Source organism: Crocodylus porosus, unplaced genomic scaffold (assembly GCF_001723895.1).
Source record: "Crocodylus porosus isolate Cpor-Errol unplaced genomic scaffold, CroPor_comp1, whole genome shotgun sequence".
Lineage (NCBI taxonomy): Eukaryota > Metazoa > Chordata > Crocodylia > Crocodylidae > Crocodylus > Crocodylus porosus.
This window is the reverse complement of record NW_017728949.1, coordinates 47,176,911-47,201,468: the sequence shown is the minus strand read 5'-3', so window position 1 is coordinate 47,201,468 and position 24,558 is coordinate 47,176,911. Positions and strand designations below refer to the sequence as shown.

Sequence of the window (24,558 nt, the reverse complement as noted above, 5' to 3'; positions counted from 1 at the left end):
GGAGACCCAGCAATAGCCACAGCACTACTTGGATCTTTGGATACCTGTAGACAACAAAGCTGGCTGGAGTGCATGGCATCCATAGATTTTACGTACTCAAGCTGTCGGGCCTGGAGCATCTTGGGGTAACTTGAAGCATCAAACCCAGCAAAGGCCGCTAACCTGTGAGTCAATACAAATGCTGTCACTGCCAAATTGGTGGCCAACTCAAAGGAATCCCTTGATAAACAACACAAACAGAAGGTTAAAAAAAACTCAGAGAGACAATGGCAAATTGTCCAGAATCCATTTTTCAACTGTAATGGAGAGCAACCATATTCCACAAATCTGGCAATGGTGACAGCCTTGCCAAAACCAGGAGAGATGATACATGATCCTGGGAGCTATAGGCCCATCTCTTTGCTCTGCACATCCTATTAGTTCCCGGAGTGGCTCATACTTCTAAGAATTAGCCCTATCATTAACCTATTACTCACCCAAGAACAGGCTGCCTTTAGACCCCATTGTAGCTGCTGTGAACAAGTCCTTGCCATCATTACAAACATCGAGGTTGGTTTTCACTGCAATCTCAAGACTGGGACCGCCTTCATAGATCTTTCCATGGCCTATGATACTGTGTGGAAACAGGGACTGATGCTCAAACTGTCCCTGCTGCTGCCATGTGCCAAATTATTCTGGCTGCTGTGGACTTTGATGTGCAACAGAATGATGAAGGTCTACCTACGAGATAAGGTCAGCACCCCAAGAATACTCAGCAACGGCCTCCCACAGGATAGTGTTCTGGCACCGACACTTTTTAACATCTGTGTAAGTGATATGCCCTGTACATCATTGTGAAAATTTATCTACACTGAGGATATTGACCACACAAGCAAAAACTTTTCAGAGTAAAGCTACACTGAACTCTGACTTATCAATAATGGCTGAATATTTTCATAAGTGGAGACTATAACTAAATCCAACCAAGTCCATCATCTCCACATACCATCTGGACAGTCGCAAAGCATATAACACCTTCATTGTCACCTTCTGTGGAGAAAAAGTGCATCACAACCTGACTCCTACCTACCTAGAGGTGACTATTGACCGCTTCCTAACTTACCATTATCACCTCTGAAAGACTGCTGTGAAAACAAAGACATGAGTGATCATCATCTGAGAGCTCGCCAGCATAAGCTGGGGTGTCCTCCACACTTCTGCCTTAGCCCTGGTCTTCTCGATAGCTGAGTACTGTGCACCCATCTGGACCTCAAGTCGACATATCAAACTCATCAACACACGACTCTACTCAGTAATGAGGACTATGTCTGGAATTTTGATATCAATTCCAGTGCAGTGGCTACCAATACTTTCAAACATTCCTCCTCCCTCTATTCAACAGGATGCAGCAACATGCAAAGAAATAATGTATATCAATAGTAATCCAGACCTTCCAATCCACATAGACCTTCAATATCTCCTTACTCATTATGTGATTTCACGAAAACCTTTCTGGACATGAACTGAGCACCTCCTATACTACAACACTAAAGAATCTTGTTGGAAATCTTGAGCAAAAGGTTATTAGGTTTCCATAATAAATACCTTGTTTCTGACCCAGCAATGCAACAATTGGGCTTCAGCCTTCCATGGAGGATGTGGACAACCCTTAATACGATACACAATAGACATGGCCGGTATGGCCACGTGATGTACAAGTGGCACTTAAAAACCTTGCCTGGCTGTGTGTGGAAACCCTGACCAAACCACAGAGCACATAATAACACCCTGTCCCAGATACAAGTTTGAGGGTGACATTCTGGGGTTACGCTTGCTTTCCAGGAGGGCATTGATCTGGTTGAGGAATTTGGAATTAAAACGATGATGACAACTCTTGCTTCTAAAGCCACACACAAGAAAAGAAAGATTCAATCCCCCGTGAGGTATTTGATTTTCTTTTAAAAAGCATATCAGTAAACTTCACAGGCTCTATTGTCTACATCTATGTTAAACTGTCTACACTTACTGCATGACATTAAAAAAGAGACAGTAAACAATTATAATACATGTTTCTTATAGAAATACCAAAGATAGAATTCAAAATGATGAGTCATCATATTATTTGTTGCTGCCTTCATGTCTAACAACAAAGAGTGAAGCACCTTCAGTGAGAGGTGATTTCTCGGTATCTTTTTAAATATCCACATTTTTGAAGAATGATCTTTGAAGTCCTAAATGGATTTTTGAGTACACTGAACTAAGAAATGAGAACAGAATGAATGAACACTATATTCAGCTAACATAAGGAGGGAAAGAAAATAACTGCTGGGTATTAATGAGGCAGATATGTGGATAGAGTCATAGGTTAGCATAGAGGGGTATATCATAGTCTGGACAGAGGACACATGCTAGGAAATGGCTAGGAAAAATGTGTTAAAGCAGTTCCTGCTCCAGAGAGTCCATGACTCTCTTCCTAGCTAGTATAATGACTGAAAACAAGGGAATAGAACAGAAAGATTATATAAAGTGCATTTAGGTCAGGTTTTAAAGATGCCCATCCATACATTTAAAAAGAGACTTGAAAGGATGCACGTAAAGAATTAAGTTTGTTCAGACAAATGAGTATGAAACATGGTAGACAATGTGAAAAATCACAGGGCACTACTATCTGAATGCTGCAGTTCTTTAGAAAGGATAGAATACACTGGAAATAGGAAGGAATCATTATGTTTGTGAGGCAAGTTGTAGAAATGATAAGGAATCTTTCAAGAATTACAGATAGCAATGAATTACTAACAAGGAAGATTCACTAATTTATTTTAAGGAAAACTTTTCCTTGTTATACAGTGTTAAGCATCCCCAGCTGCCAGTCAGGAGATCAGGATCATCCCCTTGATACAAATAGAATTGTGTTAATCCTGATTTTGTAGGGAAATAACTGAATTATAGAAGGTCTCTTATATCTTTAACTTGTATGATTATTAGAATGCTAAAATGAAGACTATAAAGACCATAAGCTTTGGGTAGAAGTTCACTCTAGACTGCTTGAACAAGGCATGAGATGACAGCTGTAATACAAAAGGTTATGGAAAGGACAGACTATTAATGCAAGTAGGAGATTTAAGGTACCCAAGGCAGTAAGGCACACAGTGAAAGCAGCAGTAGTTGTATGGATATAAGGCAAAGCTGCTCCTTTACCCATTACATAGAGGAAAAATATAACTAGAATCATGGTAACAGAGATGACAGGATTAAGTAATAGAGAAAGGAGAGTATCTAAGCAACGGTGATAATTATGGTGTATAAAAACATCAAACATATAATAGAGTTGGAAGCTTGTACACTAACTGTGTATTCAGTACAAGGCACATACCTGAAATGAAATTTCAAGAGATAGCAGACTGAGCAGTAAAGGAGCAAGAATATCTGTCACTACAATGAGCGTGCAGAGTATTTATTCAAATGCTTGTTTCTCTGGGGATAAAAGGATATTCACATAAACTCACCAGGGGAGTGGGGAAAGAAGATTGTGAGGTTGTCAGGTTTATTCTACTCTGTTCTTACAGAGGCACATGTCCATGGTAGTGCAGAATGTGATAATGTGGACAACACTTGAGATGTTGCCTGTGTTAAACTGGAATGAGGATCTTGTGAGTTAGCCCTTGGAGTTGTTCATTGCCTTCTCAAATTGTTGCATCAATCAAAAATCTGAAATCATACATTCAAATGGAAGGTGCCTGTTAGAGACTGTGTGATCCAGGTTGCCCTGGGTGGCTTTTAACTGAAAAATAATGGTGTGGAAATGTAACGTTAGATGAGTTTTTAGACCAACAGCAGTCACACGTACAAAGCAATGAACTCGTATGTTCAGCTGGTGTAAATCGGCATACGTCCCCTGAAACTGTGGTCCATAAGAAGGCCAAATCTAATAATCTGTTTGTTTGTTTTTAAATCAACTCGGTTTCTCATCACCAAGGAAGAAGGACGCAGCACTCAGCAAAAAAAAGGTGTTATTGCACTTGCGGGGAATGTTTACATTTTGCAAACTAGACGGGGCACCTCAGTCGTGTAGTGCTGTGTTCTCCTTGTGTAGCTCAGAATTAGGAAGGAATGTAGAAAGAACCAGATGTGTTCTCCCTGGGGAATTTGTTTGAAATATATGCCATTTGGTTCATTCTCAAGCCAAATGATTTTCTCTTCAGGAGTACGTCTGTGAGCTACAGGAAGGGTAGTACAGGCAGGGCTAATGAAGTAGTGAGTATCATCATAGGCAGCTGACCTTCAGCGGTGGCAGGATAGAGCAGCCTGAGACTCCACCTATGGGCTGGCCCATACATCAGTATAACGTAGAAGTAAATTAAAGCTCCCTTTTGCCCCCACAGTCCCAGTTTAGCATGGAAGATAGCCTTGCTGGAACAAGAAATCTGTGAAAGCTGGCCCAGTGCTGTGCTATGTGCTGTTATTCAGATAGAAGGGGGGTTGCAAAACTGAAGCATTAGAAGTTTTGAAGTGTTTTAGTACATGAAAATACATTTGGATGGTTTCATGGGTTCCTGCTGAAGGAGTCATTACCATTGCTGCAAAGAGAGTTTAATTTATGAGTCTCTTCCATGACTTCAGGCCTGATACTACTGCCCACATGAGCGAGCATATTGATTCTATCACTGGTGTTGCTCATTAGAAATGTTATACTTGGTTTTACTTAATCTCTGTCCTGAAATTTGCAGGCAGCATGAAGCATTCATGATTTCTCTGAGACATGCAATTTCCAGCAAAATGGAGGGTGACACTACTGAGGTTTTTCATCCGCATTTCACAACTGTTGTTGAAAGCTTAGTTCATGGTACTTCTTTTTTATTTCCATGCTGAGTCTGAAAGGAAAAATATCTGGGGGAAAAAACTATAGAAAACCTATTAGGCAACTTGGATTTACTGACTGTCTGCATTATGAAATGAGTAAACTATAATTACTATGTTTGCAATATAAATGAGCTTTAGAAAGAGCACAGTCTAAACACTGTGTTAACTGCTCTGTGTTACAGATGACAAAGAATGGCACAGTGGAATCTGAAGAAGCTAATACCCTAACGCTGGATGACATTTCTGATGATGACATTGATTTAGACAACACTGAGGTAGATGAGTACTTCTTCCTACAGCCTTTACCAACAAAGAAACGAAGGGCCCTGCTGCGAGCCTCTGGAGTGAAAAAGATTGATGTGGAGGAAAAACATGAGCTGCGGGCCATCCGCCTGTCCAGAGAGGATTGTGGCTGTGACTGCCGAGTATTCTGTGATCCAGAAACTTGTACTTGCAGCCTCGCAGGCATCAAATGCCAGGTAAAGAACTTGATTATATTCATTCTTTAACTAGCAGAGTATAAACGGACATGGGGAGCTGCAATTGTACTGAGGGTAATGGATTACTAATTGCTGAAATTTGTGGGTCTTAGAAACAGTTAAAAAAAGAAAAAAAGGCCCAACCTGGGTTTTGTTAAGTACAGTTGATGTGCTAGACAAATCTAACCCTTTAAAACTGGGTTATTTTTTATTATAATTTGTAGACAGATAGGCTCTATAAGTTTTTCTTCTAAGTACAGGTAGTCAGTTCCCCACATCCTTATGTGGACCTTTAACTAAACACTCACCAGAAATGATAGATGAGTCATGAACCTTTAAGCCTGCAGATTTCACACAGGATATTACATTAGCTTTTATTTTTAGCTATGCATCTTTCCCCCCCTAAGTACAGTTCTTCAGTGACTTCAAACTGTACCCATTTAGTCCCATCTTGATGAGAGGATTATGCTCAAATATGAATTGAAGTCCATGCTCAGAGTAAGAAGCAGTAAAGGAAGCATGCCTTACTGTCCTTCACTATAACCTCATTGTCCTTCATAATAGAATTATAGATATTAGAGTTGAAATGACATTGTTATGTCATATAGCTAGTGTCTCTGACAATCAGAATTGTATTCCTTAAAGCATATTTACCAGAGCTTTCACCAGTATAATTTTAAATGTTTCAGACAAAGAGATTTCTACTACTTCCATTTGTCTAACTTGGGTTACACCCTATCTCTCACCATCACAAAGTTTCTCTGAATGTTCCTTTTCATAATTTCTTAATCCAAGAATTTATTCCAAGTTACATACTCTGTACAACCCTAAACAATTTATTTCCTTTCTTGGAGTTTGCACTCTTTAATATTCATACACTGTCTGTTTTCAGTCCTGCACTACCAGGGAAATGGACTAGATTACTGTTTCTCAACTCACCTCAACCATCCATGATAGACCCACACAGCTTCACAGTCTGCCAGTCCCCCCAACCTTACTTGCCATTCTGCAGTCAAACTACCCCCAACTCTATAGGCCTTAGTGCTGTGCATCTCCCAAATGGTCCTCTTGCCAGGAAGGCTGCAAAGACAACCAAGCTAGTTCTGTAGCTAGACACTGTAGCTCTGGAATGGAAGAAGCATAGCCATATGTGTGCAGCGCTGCACTTGAACGAATAGCTTTGCCTCTCAGCAGAGATAGTATACATACAGTGCCACACTAGGGTAGCACCACCATTTCCATTTTGGGAATTAATGCACTGAGAGCAGGGGCACAGGAAGAACATTTGGGAGAGTCTGCTGAACACTTCAGCCTTTCTCCCACCCCTGATCTGCTTATGGACTCTACCCATGACATCTCCATGAGATACTAGCTGAGAACTACTTGACTAGATCACCTCATGTGTTTCCACTTTTGCACCACACGTAATTACAGCAGTCAGATTGTAAGTGAAAAACTGTAGAATTTAAGCATCTGACCAGGGTACCTGATTTGGGATCCATTTAGGTATAAGATATCTACATTATATTCTTGCTGCTCGCAGTGCTTTGTGCTTTCTCTGAAGTCTCTTCTAAAATTTATCCCAGGTTCCAGCTTTAATTTCTTGGTCTCCCCCTCTTAGTGTGCTCTCAAGCCTTATATATTTAATTCTTAATGTATATCTTTCTTCACAAGTCTTCCATGACTGTTAATCATTCTTGTTCCTACTCTGCTTCCCATCCAGTTCACCAGCTTTCTGATAATAAGAGGTCCACAAATGAACACAGCATTTCTGATGTGTTTATAGCAGAGGCATAGAAAGAGAAATTGTTTATTTCTAGTTCCAGTGAAGCCTCTGTGTATGAAACCTAAAACTCCACTGGCATTTTTCCCCAGCCATACCACATTGTTAGTCCATGTTTAACTTGCTGCTCTGTATGATTTTACTGCTTTCTAGGGTTCTCCCTCCAAATAAGTATATCTGCTTTGGACTATTTTTTTCCATACATGTTGCACTGTGTGCTTTCCCTGAATGAATAATTTTGTCTTTCGCTATCATTGGTTTCATTGTATGTGTAGTTAATGTGTATTCTTTTTTTTAAAAAGGTGGATCGTATGTCTTTTCCATGTGGTTGCACTAAAGAAGGGTGTAGCAATACAGCAGGTAGAATTGAATTTAACCCCATCCGTGTACGGACTCATTTTCTGCACACAATAATGAAACTTGAATTGGAGAAAAATAGAGAGCAGCAAGTTCCTGCACTAAATGGTTGCCACAGTGAGATAAGTGCTCACACTAGTTCCATGAGCCAAGCACCCCATCCAGTAGAGTATTCAATTGCAGAGAATTTTGAGATTGAAACTGAACCTCAGGCTGCAGTGATGCACCTGCAGTCAGCTGAGGCCTTGGATTGTCCAGGGGAAGAGGAGGAGGAAGAGGATGGAAGCAGCTTTTGTAGCGGAGTTACAGATTCTAGCACACAAAGTTTAGCACCCAGTGAATCGGATGATGATGACGATGAAGAGGAGGAGGAAGATGAAGATGATGATGATGAAGAAGAAAAAGTGGATGATTTTGTAGAAAGCATGGGCTCCCATGCTGGCGTGGTACCGCTTCCTTCTGTCCTTTGCTATTCTGATGGCACTGCAGTGCACGAAAACCACTCTAAAAATGCCTCATATTATACTAACTCTTCAACTCTGTATTACCAAATAGAGAACCATGCCCCTGGCACTGCTAACCAGATCAGTGAGACCTACTCAGAAAGGGACACTGTTAAAAATGGTAGTCTTTCTCTGGTGCCTTACAATATGACTTCAGAGCAGTTTGTTGACTATACACGGCAATCAGAGGAAAGTTACAGCAGCCCTCATTACCCTTCTGCAAACCCCTCTGTGATAGTTTGCTGCTCTTCTTCAGAAGGTGATAACAGTGTTCCATGTAATAGTTTGTATGCTGAACACAGGCCAAACCACCCCCAAGTGGAATTTCACTCATACTTGAAAAGTCCCTCTCAAGATGGATTTGTTTCAGCTCTGAATGGCGACAGTCATGTACCAGAGCATCCTGCTGAGAATTCTATAAACCTTTCAGAAAAGAGCAGATTGCATGAAGAGTGCATCAAATCACCTGTTGTGGAAACAGTACCTGTTTAACATGAAGTTATTCTAGGACTGCATTCCTTTATTTAAATGCACTCTGATTACATTGGATTTCCTAGCACCGTAAGTTTTTTAAGCTGTGGACAATGAAAACTCGGACTATGGGTAATATTCCAGACACCTTTTGTTTTTTTCTTTCAAGCTACATGGCTGTGGCATTGCACAACAGCAGTTCATGTAAAGTTTCAAAAAGATGGGGGGAAAAACTGTCTTTTGATAGAAAATGCATAAATTAAAAATATATACGTATTTCAAAGTAGCCTACCTGTCAAACTGTGTGAAACCTGCCAAGCTATCTGAATCAAAGCTTCATGTTTTTGATTGTCGGGCCTGTGCAAGATTGTTAAAAAAAGATACTTTGAAATAATCATATTTAGAGTCCTAAATTTTCAACATATCTGACAAAGATGGTGACTTTTTAATGTAGAAGTAATTACTGTATGGAAAAGTTTTAATTGTTCTGTACTGTATGTATTTTATTTATGATAGTTTAGTACTCATGTTTTTGATAAAAATGAACAGCATGTTCATTTGACCTGAAGATCCATAGCTAGTAATACAGAGCATGCCCACTTAAATTTCATCTGGAGTACCATATACATTTTTTATGACCACTCCATGCAACTTCTTTTAAAATGTAATCTTGAAGGTACATGGGGTCTCTTTTTACTATTTTTGACAAACAGAAGTGTCAGTAAGGTGGCATTTACGTTTTCTATAAAGGTGAAAGGTAGGACAATCCTCTGTTAAAGCTGGAATCAATGGCATCCCACAGCTAACCTCCCCATAGAGAAAATTGATGTTGTGTATAAAGAAGACAAAGCAGCAGTTTAAAGTCACCCAGCACCTTTAGCTCTATAAACATTCAGCTTGCTAATGCACTTTAGTGCCATTTTGCAGTACCTTATTAACTGTGGAAACTGGGAACCATTTTGGAGAAATACCATGGCTGCAGATTTTAAGATCTCTGTAATATACAGGTGCATTGTACTGAATATGATACAAGTTTTCCGAAGCCAGTTTATGAAAGCCTCAATAAGTAATTAGTAAAAGCAAAGAGCTTAGCTGCTTAGAGAGTAAATGAAGCATGGAAAAGTAAGTGTGTGTGTGTGTGTGTGTGTGTGTGTGTGTGTGTGTGTGTGTGTGTGTGTGTAAGTGGGGAGCCCTAGATTTTCCTACCTTTTTAGCTATTGTTATAAAAGAAGAGCCTTATCAGAAGTCCTTCTGTGGACTTTTGATCAGATCCTACATGTATAGAATCACTTATCACTATTAATAGACTAAATGTGGTACTAGAAGCTGCATATTCAGTTAAGACCCTGGGTTCAGAAGTTTTATACCTGTGAAAACTGAGGCAATTTCTCATGCATATCCATTATCATGTTTTCATTTCTTTTTCAAAGGGTAATGAGAAATATGATGTATGCTTTATACCATCCATTAACTTATCATCAAAAGTTATTTTTTCTAAAGAATTAGTAGAAGCCCATTTTTGGTACGTTCATGTAGCTACAGCTAACTGCATTGCCTTATATAAAATGCAGCACAACACTTCAAAATCTTGCTTTGATATTGAAGTATCTTTTGTTATATGTCCATTAGTCTAACATGTAGACATATGTGGCTGGCTAGTCAAATTACAACATCTGCTTAATTTTTACCAAAGTTAAAATGAATTGTTGAGAGAGATGCATATAAGCATAGTATACATTTCAACTCTGTTTCACTGGCTGTTCAGGTGAGTAGCTCTTTATAAAAGCATGTAGAGTACTCCAGTAGAAAGATTACCATGTTTAAAAGAGGCTCTTTGAAAAAAGAAGTCATGATTTACTGTTGCCTTTATGCTGCTTGTCTACAACCATTGTCAATTAATTTTTTACACCAAATTGGCAAAAGCTGTTGATGTCTTCTCTCTGAGAGAGCATTTTTGTTGTTGTTGGTTTGTTCCTATGTTAATTCATGAATGCTTTTATTGTGATTTCTTTGAGATAAATCCTGTTTCGCTAAGAAATACATACGTTATATTCATGGCATTCCTATATCCTGGGAAAGGACAGCCCACTTTAACTTATCATCTAAAGCAGCCGTTCTGCCATTTTAGAGTTCTGTTCCTCTAATTTGTAGTAGCAACCTATTTCCTTTCTCCAAAGGATGTACAGTCAGGTGTTCTCAGCATTTATGCAGCAAATGGTCATCTTTACTTTTAAAGAGAAACCAATTAAATATGTTTGCTAAAACAAAAATACGCAGGCATACAGAAAATATACCTCTGTCCAGAGCTCTCATGATTTTATGGGGCACACATGACTCACTGAGTATATGTGTACAGACATCATGAGTTAACAGCAGACAGAAAGCCTGGCTCTCCCAACACCAGCACCAAAAGCACAAGCCTCTACTGCTTGAGCTCAAGGAGTAGCTGTAAGGCAGTAGCAGGTTCTTAACCTCAGTGTGGGCTGGTCACTAAAGGGAGGTGGGCTCATGCACACTTAGCCAGTAGATTTCACTCAGGTGAAAAGTAGATGAGAATTTTGCTGTGTTAGTTGTTCTGTTACTGAGCAATAAAAAACTCTTGTCATGACCTCTGCATTTCCAGATGAAAAATACCTTCAGTAGTGTTAGCAAGTAAAGCACTAAGATCAATAGTTAAAATGCAGCTCAGCTCTAAAATACTGAAATGAGGGTTATTATTTAGTAGTTATATTTCAGTAAGTTTCCAAGACCTTTGTGCTAGATGCTGTGTAAACATAGCTGCTTCTGTTCTTATCCAGGAGTGCTCAACTTCTGGCCTGGCACCATGTCACCCATCCTGTGGGGCTCCCCACGGATCTGTGGGGACCCTCAAAGGGCTGCAGCCCTGCTTGCTAGATGAGGGAAAGAGGGCAGCACTGGGCCTGATCACAGCAAGTGGGGGCCAAGTGAAAGTAGTGCAGGGCCCCCAGAGCTGGATCCCAGCTGGATGGAAGTGATATGGGACCCTCAGAGATGCATCGCACAGGGTCCCAAAGTCTGATCCCAGCACACAGGGGCAGTGCAGGGACAATCTCAGTATGTATGGGAGGCACAGGTCCCAGTCCAGCCCATCTGGCCCATCCCTGTGTTGTTCATCTGGCCTGCAAAGCCAAAACCACAAGCATCACTGTTCTTATGTTTCCTCCTGCTGCTATATTAGAAGTAAATACATTTCCTTCCCTCAGAAGCATATTGCTCAAGATGATAAGCAGCCTAAAAAGAAGTGGGAAAGAAGAAAGCACTTCTGTACAATGTTTGCTATAGTATTTTCTCCAGTTGAAGGTAGAACCGGTTACTAGGAGATAGTGAGGGTGTTTTAATTTCCTCTGAATATACCTGACCAGGCTGTATAGTAACGCCCTCCTATTTTTGGTCATTCTTTCTCAAATCTATTGCTTCTTGGCCTAGACGTGCTCTCAGGTTTCACTATCATGGTCATTCCTCAGATCTGCATGTTTCTTGCTCAAAGCATAGCATAAGGTCAAAGCTTGCCTACACCGGAAAAGATTCTATGGTCTAACTTACATGACACCGGTAGGGATTTGTTGTGGGTGATACATCTTTTAGTGAACCAACAGCATGGTTGGGATACATCTCAACAGGTCTGGATTACAATGCATGCTTCTTTGAAAGCTTGTCTAAATCTATCCCAACCATGCAGTTGGTTCAATAAAAGATGTCACTGATAAAAATCCATGCCTCTCACATACTTCCTGAACCATTATGGGTCCAACATCACTTCAACACTATAATACAGGTAGAAAAAGACCAGCAACCCCCATAATGGAGACAGAGTTGTTACTGGCAAAAGAACTACTTTCCCAAAATAGCTTTAATCGCTTCTCTGACAGAAAAATTATAACTGTCTACACTAGGGCTTTTGGGGCATAGATGTGTCAGTCAGGGAGGAAACAAAGCACAGTACAACCCAACATATGCTCATATGCTTTGAAGTTTAGATGAGGCTTTAAAAGTTGGAAGTGAGTAATGCTAACTTCCATTTTGTGATCCTTTTGTGTTCATTTGGAAGCAATGATGCCACTGGATTAAGGATAACTAGCTACTAGTTTGGGAATCTCTGAGATTTGATGCTTTTCCATCTTCTTGTGGCCCACCTCTAGTAATGTGTATGAGGAAAAACAGTATCCTACTGCTTAAGTAACTAAGTGGGTTATTTCCTGTGCAAAGCTAGCCAGTATTTTAACTTTTGTGAAACTTATTTCTGTGTGCTAAAAAGGTTATGTTGTTAAATAACAAATAGCAGTGTATTTCTTCCGTACAGATGTAGCATGTCATATATTGAAACATTTCTTTTAAAGATGGCTATCCAGACCATGTGCTAAGGAAAACTATATCAGCTTCACATCTAAAAGATACTTGTTGGTTCCTAATAACAGTCATTGATAAACAAAACAAAACAAAACAAAACAAAAAACCAGATCATTTTGAAAGTCAGTTAATAAGTTGGTAAAAAATATTTGTATTGGAAATGTGTCCCTGGTATCCATGTGTTCCAGTGTTTTTCTACATATGTAACCCTACAACATTTTCTTTTACTAGAACACCATATAGTTTGCATACTGAAAACAGTACATAGAATTGACTCTACGTTTTTTCCCTAAGGAAATAAAGTTTGCTTCTCTTGAAAGACATGTCCTTAAAGCTAACATATGAGGCTTTAGCTAATGTTAGGTGTGCAAATACTACTTTTCCATTAAAAAATTGTGGTAATTGCATAAAGCTATAGCTCATGCCCACTGGAACATTAGAAGAAGAACTAGTCAACAGAAAATGCAGCAATTTGATCATGTGTCATTTGTTTTTCATAGAGAATTTCTGATTGTATGCTACACAGAGCACGACTGTTAATAATTTAAAACATACTTTTGCTAAAGACTGGCTTTTAAAACTGAATAAATTACTAATTCTTTGTTAATTTATCCCATCTTGGGGCAACACCATTTTCTTTCTGCATAAATCTTGGTTAAGTAACCCAACTTTTCATCCATGATCAGCTAAAAAAAAGATCTGTGCAGAGACTGTTTGTGTTATTGCACAGAAATCTGCTTTTACCAGTAATGTATTATTATATACAGTATTTCCACTGATCAGAGTCAAGATTATAATGTCATCTGAACTAATTTTACAATAATTCAATATTTATGTATCCAGTATTTGATTTGGTACTGAATACTCAATTGTGACGTGCATCACCAAAAGGCTTGAAAAAAACCTCTTTAACAAAACACTCACCACCTACCTAGGAGGAGAATTTGCCATAAACCAGATCCATTTATTACAGGTAAATGTAACCAAAATGGAGAATTTGTTAGGAGTTTTAATGCTTAAGAGTTTTTCTGTATTAGGCACTAATGGCTTATGCTCTTGACTCAGACTTAGGACACTTGGGTTCTGTTCCTAGCATTGACATTGGCTTGCTCTGTGATTTGGGTCACGTAACCTATCTAAGCCTCAGTTTCCCTGCCTGTAAAAGGGCACAATTGGTGGTGGTACTAGGGTGGCCACTGACTCATCCCCAAAGTACAGGACATGTCCTTGGTGAAGGGTGGCCCCCTTGGCCAATAAGCAGCGAGGTGGTGGGGCCCCTGCCTCTTGGCCAAGTACCAAAAATGTTAATTCATGGGTAGGTCCACCAGGCCCTTCACCCAATCATCAGGAAAGAGCAGGGCCATCACAAAAAGGCCACCTCCCTCCCTCCCTAGCTGGGAACCCTGCTCCTGGCTGTGCACTGCCCTAGCTCTAAGCTCAGCCAACAGAATTGCAAGGACGACCGATTGACATGTATTTCCAGCAGTGAACTGAAAAGGGATTTTTTTGCAGACCAGTCTTCATTGAGAAACAGGCAAAGGACAAAGGATTTAAAAACAGGACGGTCTGGCATAAGATAGGGCCAATGGCCATCCTAGGTGGTACTCTGCTAGGTATTACTATGCTTCCTGGGGATTTTTGTTTTGTTTTGTTTTGATTTGGGGTTTTTTAAGTCACTCTTCTGTACTTTTACCACAACTAGATGGCAGACAGCACACGTCTGTGCCAAAGTCTAGAAGGAATTTTGCCACTGACATAGCACAAGAGCAGGAGTCTCTTGCCGGGAGCTAAGCAAACATGAGGAAAAGCCTCAAGCAATAATAAATCCACAGTAAATTTTGAAACCAGGAACTGAAAAAACTGCTAAATATTTAGTAAGTAAATATTTGCTTCTCCATTAGAAGGCAAATTGATGACTTGCTCTACACGGTCTCGCAGTGCAGTCAAGAGACTGCCCTACCCTATTGCATGGCTTCCTCATTTGCCAGTATATGTGCAGAAGGGAAAGCAGGCACCACTAAGCCACTGCTTCCTTCTTCCAGGGTAGGCATGAGAAATTGTGGGGGTTGGGAATCACCTGCTCTCTGTCTCTCCCCACCAATACATCATCTAGCATATCTGAGCCAGGCAGAGAGGCAAATCATTTTGTATGGACCACTTTCTTCCTCTACACCTGAAACAAGGGAGGAACCAGGCCAAAAGTTACAACTGACTCCTGAAGCAGTTCAGCTATACAGTGCTCTCAACCCAGAGCAAGAAGGAAAGAGACAATCTGGCCCACCACAGTGTTTTAAGAGGATATGCTGCATAAGTGATGTGGTGGTTTATTGGGAGTACTCTACAGTGCAATGACCTGGACTTGATTCTTGCTCTAATTGTTTCAGTGCTCAGGGCTGAAGGCTGAGTACTATGAGGACAATAAAATGGAGAAATCCTCAGGTCTTAGGAATGTGAAGCTCCCCTGGAGGGGCCAAAGAATAAATAGATCCTGTAGTTTATTGTGCTTACAGATCATTTGATATAAAATATTAATAGTAAAAAGGATAGAATTAACTCAGAGACGCTATATTCTAGAGAATCTATTTCTAAAATATAAAATCTGATTACTATTTTTTTAAAATTAGTAGTAGAAAACTACCATTATTTTCAGAAAAATAGAACAGATAGAAGTAAATATCCCAGTTCTTCAACATATTCCACAGTCAATATGAGGAATTTCAAGATTTGCATCTGTAAAGAAGTTCCCAGAATTCAAGAGCAGTGCACTTTGCTCAGTATTGCTGTTCTCCGTAATTACTGTCTTGGTACTCACTACTAATTCTCTTCTTTCTCCAAGAGCTGTGCAATTCAAAGCAAGAAAATTGTGACATGAGAAACAGATGTTAATTGTAAGGGAATCCGAGTCAATGAAGTTGGTCATAAGTTCTTTGTGGGTCACCAAGTATTGTTTTTCCTAGATTTTTACAGCAGCCTTTAACTTAATTGCCATTAATGTCCAACAATATTAGCATCAGCGTTACTTGGAAAGGAAGGAGGACTATAAACAACTCTTTCATGAGAGCTGCCTGAGTTCCCTGCCTTCCAAATAACCCACACTGTAGCATTTATTGCATGAATCTTCACACCTTTTGGCCAAATTTAGTGCTTTAAACCCTTGCTTGTGTTAGCTTATTCTCTGAGAAAAATTGCCTTTGAAATGTGGTTTCCCATTAAGGATGAGATGATATGCTTGTTATTGGGCAGCGCTAGTGCCATGCTTTTTTTGTTATGGGAATACATTCTCTGGTACTAAGATGTGACTGGGCTAGCAGAACAGGGACTGAATAACACCCTCTTCACCCCCATCCTGTCTTTCCCTCCCCTCAGTACTCCATTTAAGCCCTACTGGGTGCATCTACACATCCATTAATGCAGGGTAACCAAGTACTGAATCAATGCGCAGTAACTTGCACTACTGCGCAATAGCACCTGTGCATGTTTTTTTTTTCAGACGTTAACTGTGCAGTTGCTTCATATTACCACACAGTAGCATATTAGCAAGGGTTTTGCCTGGCATGCTACTGCGCAGTGTTATTAGGCTACTGCACACTTAGTGTCTCGTGTTGACGCACCCACCGTGGGGATAAAAGGAAATAAATACTCCTGGTTTGATAAAGTTGTCAGAGAAAAAGAGAAACTGAGGATGAGGTGGGTGCAAACCTGATAGATGCAGAATGATGTTTATTCAGTTGCCTAATCCCCACATCCCACAAGCAGGCAGAGAAGGGCAGCTGCTTCGTTCAGGCAGCAGCTTCACTGGCACAGTATGGCATCCTAACAGCTTGTCTATAAGGTATCTGATTATTAGAAAGGGGATGATTGTATTTTTTCTCAAAGTCCTGTGGAGTTCCCTAAGCAAAACTAAGATATGTTGACAGCTGGGAAGAGGGACAAAGAAATGTATGTCACCTCTTGTGACGTAAGTGTGAGATAAAGCAATAGTGGCTGCCCAGTCAGTGACAGGACTAGCTCTTCTACTCCTCAGTATGCCATAACCTAAACATGGGGTAAACATCCAAAATCAGAGAAAACAGGAAATCATTCCTGCAGGGAAGTGTAAAAGTAGGTAGGATTTGTTCACTGAAATGGACTATAATCTCAGTTTTCTTATTCCAAATTGTTGATGTCAGTAAATGAGAAACCAGTTTTATAAAGTAGAGAAGCATTGGGTCTGAAAGTAGATGTGTTTTTGTGAAGTGGGATGACTGAAAAAGGGTATTGACTCCTAGAACATGGAGGACCCAGGTGGTGTCTTGGTTCCCAGGAGTACAGAGGCACATCAAGAACCCATGGCGGCTGTGGAGCAGCTCCAGAGATGATGATAAGGTAAATTTATTAGTTCTTTGCTTAATCATTTTTCACTTAAGCATTAGCGATGACAGAGTCTGTCAGACTCTTCGTAATGCAGAGTATTCAACAGATGCTTTGGCTGTGTCTTGGAGGAAACAGGTCACTAAAAAAGAAAAAGAAAAAAGTTTGCTGTATGTTTAATGTGGTCTCGAATTTTCTCTTCTGCCTTCAGCAGCCCAAGAAGGTCTGAACAGTTTTTTGTACTGCCTGAAGGAATAATGGAAAATAAAATGATAAATATGGTTCCAATTTTAACCACGTACCTAGATAAAACATCTTTACAGTTTCTTCTTTTCTTTCTATTTTTTTCAGGGGGACAGGGAGATGCTTGTCCTCCTGATAGCAAAATTATAAATGGTAGAAATAAAAAAAGATATCTAATGGCCATATAAACAGCTAAGGAAAGGCCCACAGCAAGTATTGTAAGTCTTCTTCTCTGGAAACTAACTCATATTAGAATATGACATGGGCTGTGTTAGTTAACATTAACCAAACTAGGCAGTCAGTGAAGATAAGAAAAAATTGCATTTAACATCATGCTAGAAGTCTGTGGTTAAACACTACTGGAACCAGAGTACCCATAGCCAGAGAATACAATGTTAAACATACCTTGCCTCTTGGACTGCATTCATATTCAACAGCATTTTAGTGGGCACAGTTCTTCAGAGTCATGTTTTAACATGACCTAATTTTCAGATATTAAACCCTAAGAGCTAGGAGGAAAAAGAATGCCAGGGCACTGACTTAGGTTGAGATTTCCAAAGTCCGCACTAGTTGGGCTCCTAATTCCCTTAGAATTCTATGTCTTAATTTTTTTTACGGACTTGGATCTGTTTTAGATTGTGAATGAAAGTCAGTTTTTATTTCTGGAACGTTTGCGTTTCCTGTGAAATCACATCCACCAGGTAGTTTCCGATATGCAGGCTGAACAGTTTTCGGCTTCCCAACAGGGTTATATTGTTATGTACACTAGTAGCAGCTTCTCTTAAAAACAGAAGTCATACTGTTATGTGAACCTGCGCTGCAGCTATTTGTATTTCCAAAATGTTACGCACAAAACCATCACCCAGCTAGTTCTGCAAAAGATACCTAATGTCCATGTAAAAGTGTTTAATAACTGGGCCCTTCTTTTAATTGACTGATTGTAGGCACTTCTATGGAAATGTCTGAAGTGTAGTTTGTGAAACATGTTTTAAAAGTGTTTGATGTAAAATAAGCGCTAGACATTTAACAGTGCAGAAATAGTCAAAATCTGTAGATTACAAATCTGTTCCTAACAGCCTCAGCCTGTAATAGTGTCTTAGTAAAGTTGATCTGCTTTTTTAATTTAAATTGCATTTCTGGTGTAATAACCTTTTGAAAATAAAATTACTACAGATGTACTGGTTAATACATAGAACATGGCACTTTGTTATTTTGATATGGTTACACCTAAAACTAAGAGATTATATCAATTTTGTATGAAAAGTCATTCCACATTTATTACAAAGACATTTTTCATGTTAAAAATACCTTTCTTTGGTTTTTTTTAAACAAATATCAACTATATAGAATTTATATAGTCTACCTTTGTCATATTCTTTAAAAGGTTCAACAAAGTATGTATAAGAATATTAAAGGTGCTTCTGAAATTCTATGAATTCACAATTGATGGACAGACAGTAAGTTAATGAAGTACATAGTGTGTTAAATCATAGGTGAAAAAGCATGTGTGATAATTGTCTTTCACATGGATATCCATTCAAATTTAAAGTATGGTCTATCAAATGGGAATAGCATTGTCACAGTATGCTTACAGTAGTTTGCTTAAAGTCTGTATAATTTCTACTAACACTGTCATTTTTTTTAAATAGTTCTATTGCCAAGTAATTAACACATTTTATTTTCTATGTTAAGTAACTGGACTTACATGCTAAAATTATGGAGGTCTCAGAAGTAAAGCAGCTTTTTTTATTGGACTGTTGCTTTCAAACTGTTTGTTTGTAAGAATGCAAATGGAAAGAAGTTCCTCTTAAAAGCTAATGACATGAACATCATTTTACATTAGAACATTGTGAATTACACATTTCCTAGATTTCCTTTGTTTTATAAGTTGTAACATCAAAGATGCCAAAGGGTAATATAAGCTACAATAATCAACTGAACTTAACCTGGACCTTATGTTGTAATAATTTATTCAAATTAACTGTATTCTTCTGTATTTATATTTTCAGTATTTATTATGAATGATATGGAAATTGATGTATTTATTGTGGCTTATTACTGCAGTGTATATATTACAAAATGAGCATTTTTAAGTCTTAACATTAGGGGTTTTTTGGTTTATTAGTGGCACTTGTATTCTGCTGTATTTTTATTATATATTGTACAATATATATTGTCCATTTGTTTGCAATGAAGTAAAACAGGTTTCTACATTACATCAACTATTGTATTTCTGCATTGTGCATCTTATTCTTTAAAATACAATGGCTAACATTTTCCTCTCTGTCTAGCAGCATCAAAATTAATAAGATCTCTCTTCTCCTCCAGATGGGAGAAAGAACAGTAGAGAGAACCGACAAGCCTCCCCACTAGTTAGCACATGTCCCATTTCAGATAGCCTTAATGTAATGCATTAGTAAGCAACGTTTCCTTGTTTCATTTTTTAAATGATAGTAATTAGCATATAACTGTACAAGAAATACCTTATTTGGTATTTCTTGTATTTTCACCTTAATGAGCAGCAGCATCCAGATTTTAATTAAACAGAGTTGTGGGAGAAATTGCATGATTCAGCTCCACTTATTGTCATGAAAGATTTGTCATGCCAGTGTTGTTTGTACGCTAAGGAAGAAAGATATTTCAAGGTCTGCTGGAAATAATTTTGCAATAGCTCCCCCTGATGGCCTGCAAGCTGTAGTTTTATACACCAGATTTGTATTTCATTTAGAGATGAAAGCATGTAAGCCACAATGCGAATTTCAGGCCATAGCTTAATTCTTTTAAAAACTATTGGTTAACACACATGGCCCTTTAAAAGGGTTTCTGTTTGTCACAGTACTTAATCATATTTCTTTGGTTGTTCTACCTCTGTGTTTATTTAGCATACCAAAGTGCATAGTCTTAAACTACAACAAATAATCCATGGGCCTGTGTTGATAAGTTATTTTAGATTGTAAATCCTTGTTAAATCCAATAATAGAAGTTGTTCTGTAGCAAAATACTCTAATAGAACCTTATTTATTAGACACTCTTTTATATTATTTGCAGTTATGCAGACTATACACGAACATCTGCTACCAGGCTGCTGTTTACTCTGCCATGAACTATGATGAATGTGCTCCAGGGCTTGCTAATATAAGCAAGACATACTGACACAGAAAAATATATAAACAACCTTTAAAATTAGTGCTCTAATTTACGAAGGCAGTACTTCAGTTCTAGAAGTGTGTAGGCTTCATAAACAAGATTTTTTTAAGCTTACAAAAGAAGTTACTTCATATTTATTGTAAACATGGATACTCACATAGTTATTATTTTAATATCATCCTAATTGAATATTTTTATTGCTATTAACCTATAATATAGAGACCTAAGTTTGTACCTAATACTGGCATGAATTTGGTGTAGCAAATGAAGTCAATGGGACAAATCCTTAGCTAGGGTCAACTGGCACAATTCCACTGTAGGCAATAGAGCCCTCCACCCAGTTACATCAATTGGGAGCTATTCTGCCAGTTCTATGTTGGTGAAAAGAAGAAGAAAATCAAATACATAGTGTTGTGTAGCATTTAGAGCAGGGACAGGCAAAATACAGCCTGTGGGCCAGATCCGGCTCACCAGGCCATTCTATCTGGCCCGCGGAGCCCCTAAAACATTTAGAAAGTTAATATTTATCTGCCAGGGGCAGGTCAAAAATGACATGTCAAAAATGACAGGAGCTAGGGGGAGTAGAACCAGGGGGACCCAACAGCAGGATTAAGCAGTGGGAGCAGCAAAGCTGGTCCACCCCATCCCCCACCCCCCGACCCCTCCCTGACACCCAGCCCCAGCCAGAAGCCTCTGCCTACCAAGGGCTTCTGGTAGGCTGCTTCTGCCTCCCTGCACCCAGGGAAATACAGATAAGAGGGAGGTGGGGAGGGAGGCAGGGGAAGACCACAGGCAATCACCCTAGTCCTCAGGGTTGGGCCAGGCCAGGTTAGACCTGCTCATGCAGTTCCAGTGCTGAAGCTGGGAACCATGTGGTGCCAGAGCAGCTAGCCAGTGGGGAGAGTGGGGGAATGGCAGTAGAAGGCAGGGGAAGGGGCAGCAAGCTTGTGTGTGGTATGCAGCAACAGCTGGGCAGGAACATGAGGCCTGTGTGCACTGAGGCCACAGCCAGAGGGGTCCAGGGCAGGGTGGCAGAAGCACAGGGCTCAGGCTGGCAGGGGCTTTCCAGAGCCAAGCTGGCTCCCCCCTCTCCATGCTGGCACAGCCCAACCTGGCTCCATAGAGCTCCTGCCACCCCACCTTGGGCCTTCCCGGTGCTGGCCCCAGTGCACCAGCACAGGCCCTGCACTCCTGCCCAGCTGTTGCTGTGCTTCATGCACCTGCTCACTGCTCCTTCCTCCCACTTTCTGCAGCCATTTCCCTACTCCCCACCCCCCACTTGCCTGCTGGCCAGCCCTTAAGAGACCACATAGTTCCTGGCTGCAGTGCCAGGACTGTAGGAGCAGCTGGGACGTGGTGCCAGAGGAGCGCAGGGGAGGAAGGGGGATGGGGAAGTGGCAGGAGAAGGGCAGTGGAGGCAAACAGGGGGGAAGTGGCTGCAAGCAGCAGCATGGGGCTAGTGCTGGTGCCCTGGGGCCAGAAGCGTGGAGCCCAGGCTTGGAGCAGTGCTGGTGGGGGCTCTATCTGCCATGGGGGACTATGGGCAAAGCCTCCCCCTCCACACATGCCACAATCCTCCCCAGTCACCCTCCCTCCACACACTCAGAGCCCTCCACACCCATCCACACACACACCCCCACATGCTCCCGCACCCCACATACACCTCCCACACCTATGCATCCCCCACAATCCCCCCAGTGTGCACAAAACTCTACCCACCCACCCACACCCTCCCACAATATACAAGAATAAGACTTCATTTTAAGCTATTATACCATCACCACTATGTACACTACACAAACACGCAAATCAGGACAAAAATATTTTTTTGAAATTAAATTAATGAATGTTGTAGGACATGTTTGATTTTTAGAACATAATTTGGTATTTTGCTGGTTTGGAGATGGCAAACCCCCTTGCTGAAAGGTGTACTTCTGGGGGACAAGGGGAGGGACTTCTGGTGGCAAAGGTCAGGGATTAGGGGGTGGGATTTCCGGTGCCAAGATGCCAACCAGGGGGCAGGGCACCTGTCAAGGGGTGGGGCTACCCATGCAGCCCTTAATAGCTTGCCAAAACTCAGTAAGTGGCCCTCTGCCCAAAATAATTTCCTACCCCTGATTTAGAGCTTCCATTGTTCTATGGGGACTAAGACTGATTTTTCTGTCTTGAATCTGTCATCTTGCAAAGGTAATAATTATTTTCTTGGATGTTTAGAAAGGAGGTGGGCCAACCAGTGAGTTTGGCTGACAAATGCTAAAGGCTCATATAGCTGGCTAATTTAATTTATCTATATCTGTAGACATTGTATATTTTGCCATTTTAATCCTTTTTTGTTCATTTAAAAGCATACAGCCCAAATTATAAGACCTCCCCCCTCCGTAGAGTTCCCGACCACAGATGATTTTGGTGATGGGCCTTGCATGAGATCACCCTGACCTTCAATTCCTGGCCTTTCTAAGAAACCCAAGGGCCAGACTACATGGGTCCTTGGGCCAGACAACTTGGGTCCATGGGCCATACACCCCTGCAGTAACTGGTATAATTGTAAGTAAAAGCAAACAAAACTAAGCCAAAAAAATGTTGACTGTAAAGAAAGGAGGAGAGAAAGGAGCATCAACCCAAAACAGACCTGGTGTAATATAGCATGGTATGCCAAGCATAAACTTTCTCTGTCATGGTCAAACCCTGTCCATCAAAGTGTTTAGTTGTTTTAAATATATTTAGCACTTTCACTGCACAATAGCTACAGAGTAGCATATTAAATTTAACTGTTAACTTTACCATTAAGTAATTTAGGAATATGTTCAGCAGAAAAAAATATTCCTGATTTCTGGACACAGCAATTGGCAAGCTCTTTCTAGTAGGTACAAGCTTTTCTAACAGGTACACAGACTGTAGAAGTCCTTGCTTCATTTTGTTTGTTTTCTGTTATCACAAACTGCAGGTAATGGCAAATCAGCTGTTCTCTCTTGAGTAATTATCCCTTTGCATTCATATTTGTGGGTATCTCGTACACTGTGCCTTGAGCTGGGCCTTTTTTCCATTTAGTAGTGCATTCTACCCTCTCTCTCCCTCACCACCCGTTTTTGTGCCCTGAGAGGATGAAGGGCAGCATGCACTTTCTGCCCCATAAATGCTCTCAATCGCCTATCTAAACAGAGGATTTTTTGGTGGGGCCTAGAGGTGGAGGTGTTGCTGTGCTCTGGCACCAATGTAAGATACCAAGGATGTAAGGTACAGGGACTCAAAACTACAAGCAACTTTGAGTATAGACTCTGGAAGATAAGTATTCTTCTAATTGTGGGAGGAGCCTTTGCAAGCTCCAAAGCAAGAACAGCCCATACCGACAGTTGTAGGTGTCCAGCAGGCCACTGCACTGGAATACTAGGGTCTGTGGGGAAAGCCTTGTGGCCCATGTCTTTTACTCTGAGCAAGGGATTACATTGGTTCCAAGGCTGGGAAGTGGGAAGTCTGTGTGTGGGGTAGCATGGAAACTGTCACTTGAGGCATGCATAAGTTTGGTGTCAAGAGTTCTGCTGGTTATGCAGCAGTTGCCTAGTGGACTTGCATTGACGGTTATGCACTCATCAGGCTTAGGTTAAAGCCCAGTTGAGCAGGTCAGCCAGTCTGGCTGAGAAGAACCTCCTCCCCAGTGGAGTGAGATGGAGGCTGTCTCTTCCCGGCAGACAACTGCCTCTCACCAAAGAGCGGACTGTGATCATGGAAGCTGAAACCTTCCCAATGACACCAGCGCTGCAGTCTCTGGTTGACTACCTCAATCCTCCTCTCCCTCCTCAGCCCATAGCCCGAAACCAGGAGGATTGAGGGAAACACCACCTGTGCTCCCAACCCCTTAAGAGCCAAAGTTTCTTTTCTGCGGCTTTTCTGGTTCTCAGCTTAACAACTAACAGATAGAGCAGCTTTTAAGGATATGAGAGTCTTCTCAAAAAAGGCATCACCTGTGGCTGTTAGATTCTATTATCGTCACACAAAGAGCATGGCAAAAACCCTAGAGAGG

At 40.5% G+C, this 24,558-nt stretch overlaps 1 protein-coding gene across 6 annotated transcripts in view; it reads left to right on the top strand.

Moving 5' to 3' along the window:
- The window catches only part of CSRNP3 (cysteine and serine rich nuclear protein 3), a 166,181-nt gene extending 146,566 nt beyond the window's left edge, over positions 1-19,615 (top strand). For all 6 annotated transcript variants that reach the window (XM_019553595.1, XM_019553594.1, XM_019553598.1 and 3 more), the window contains 2 exons: positions 5,022-5,318; positions 7,404-19,615. In XM_019553595.1, the coding sequence (XP_019409140.1) occupies positions 5,022-5,318; positions 7,404-8,453 (1,347 nt within the window). In that variant the 3' untranslated portion in view covers positions 8,454-19,615. The remainder of the gene's footprint in view (positions 1-5,021; positions 5,319-7,403) is intronic.
- The last annotated feature ends 4,943 nt before the right edge of the window (positions 19,616-24,558 follow it).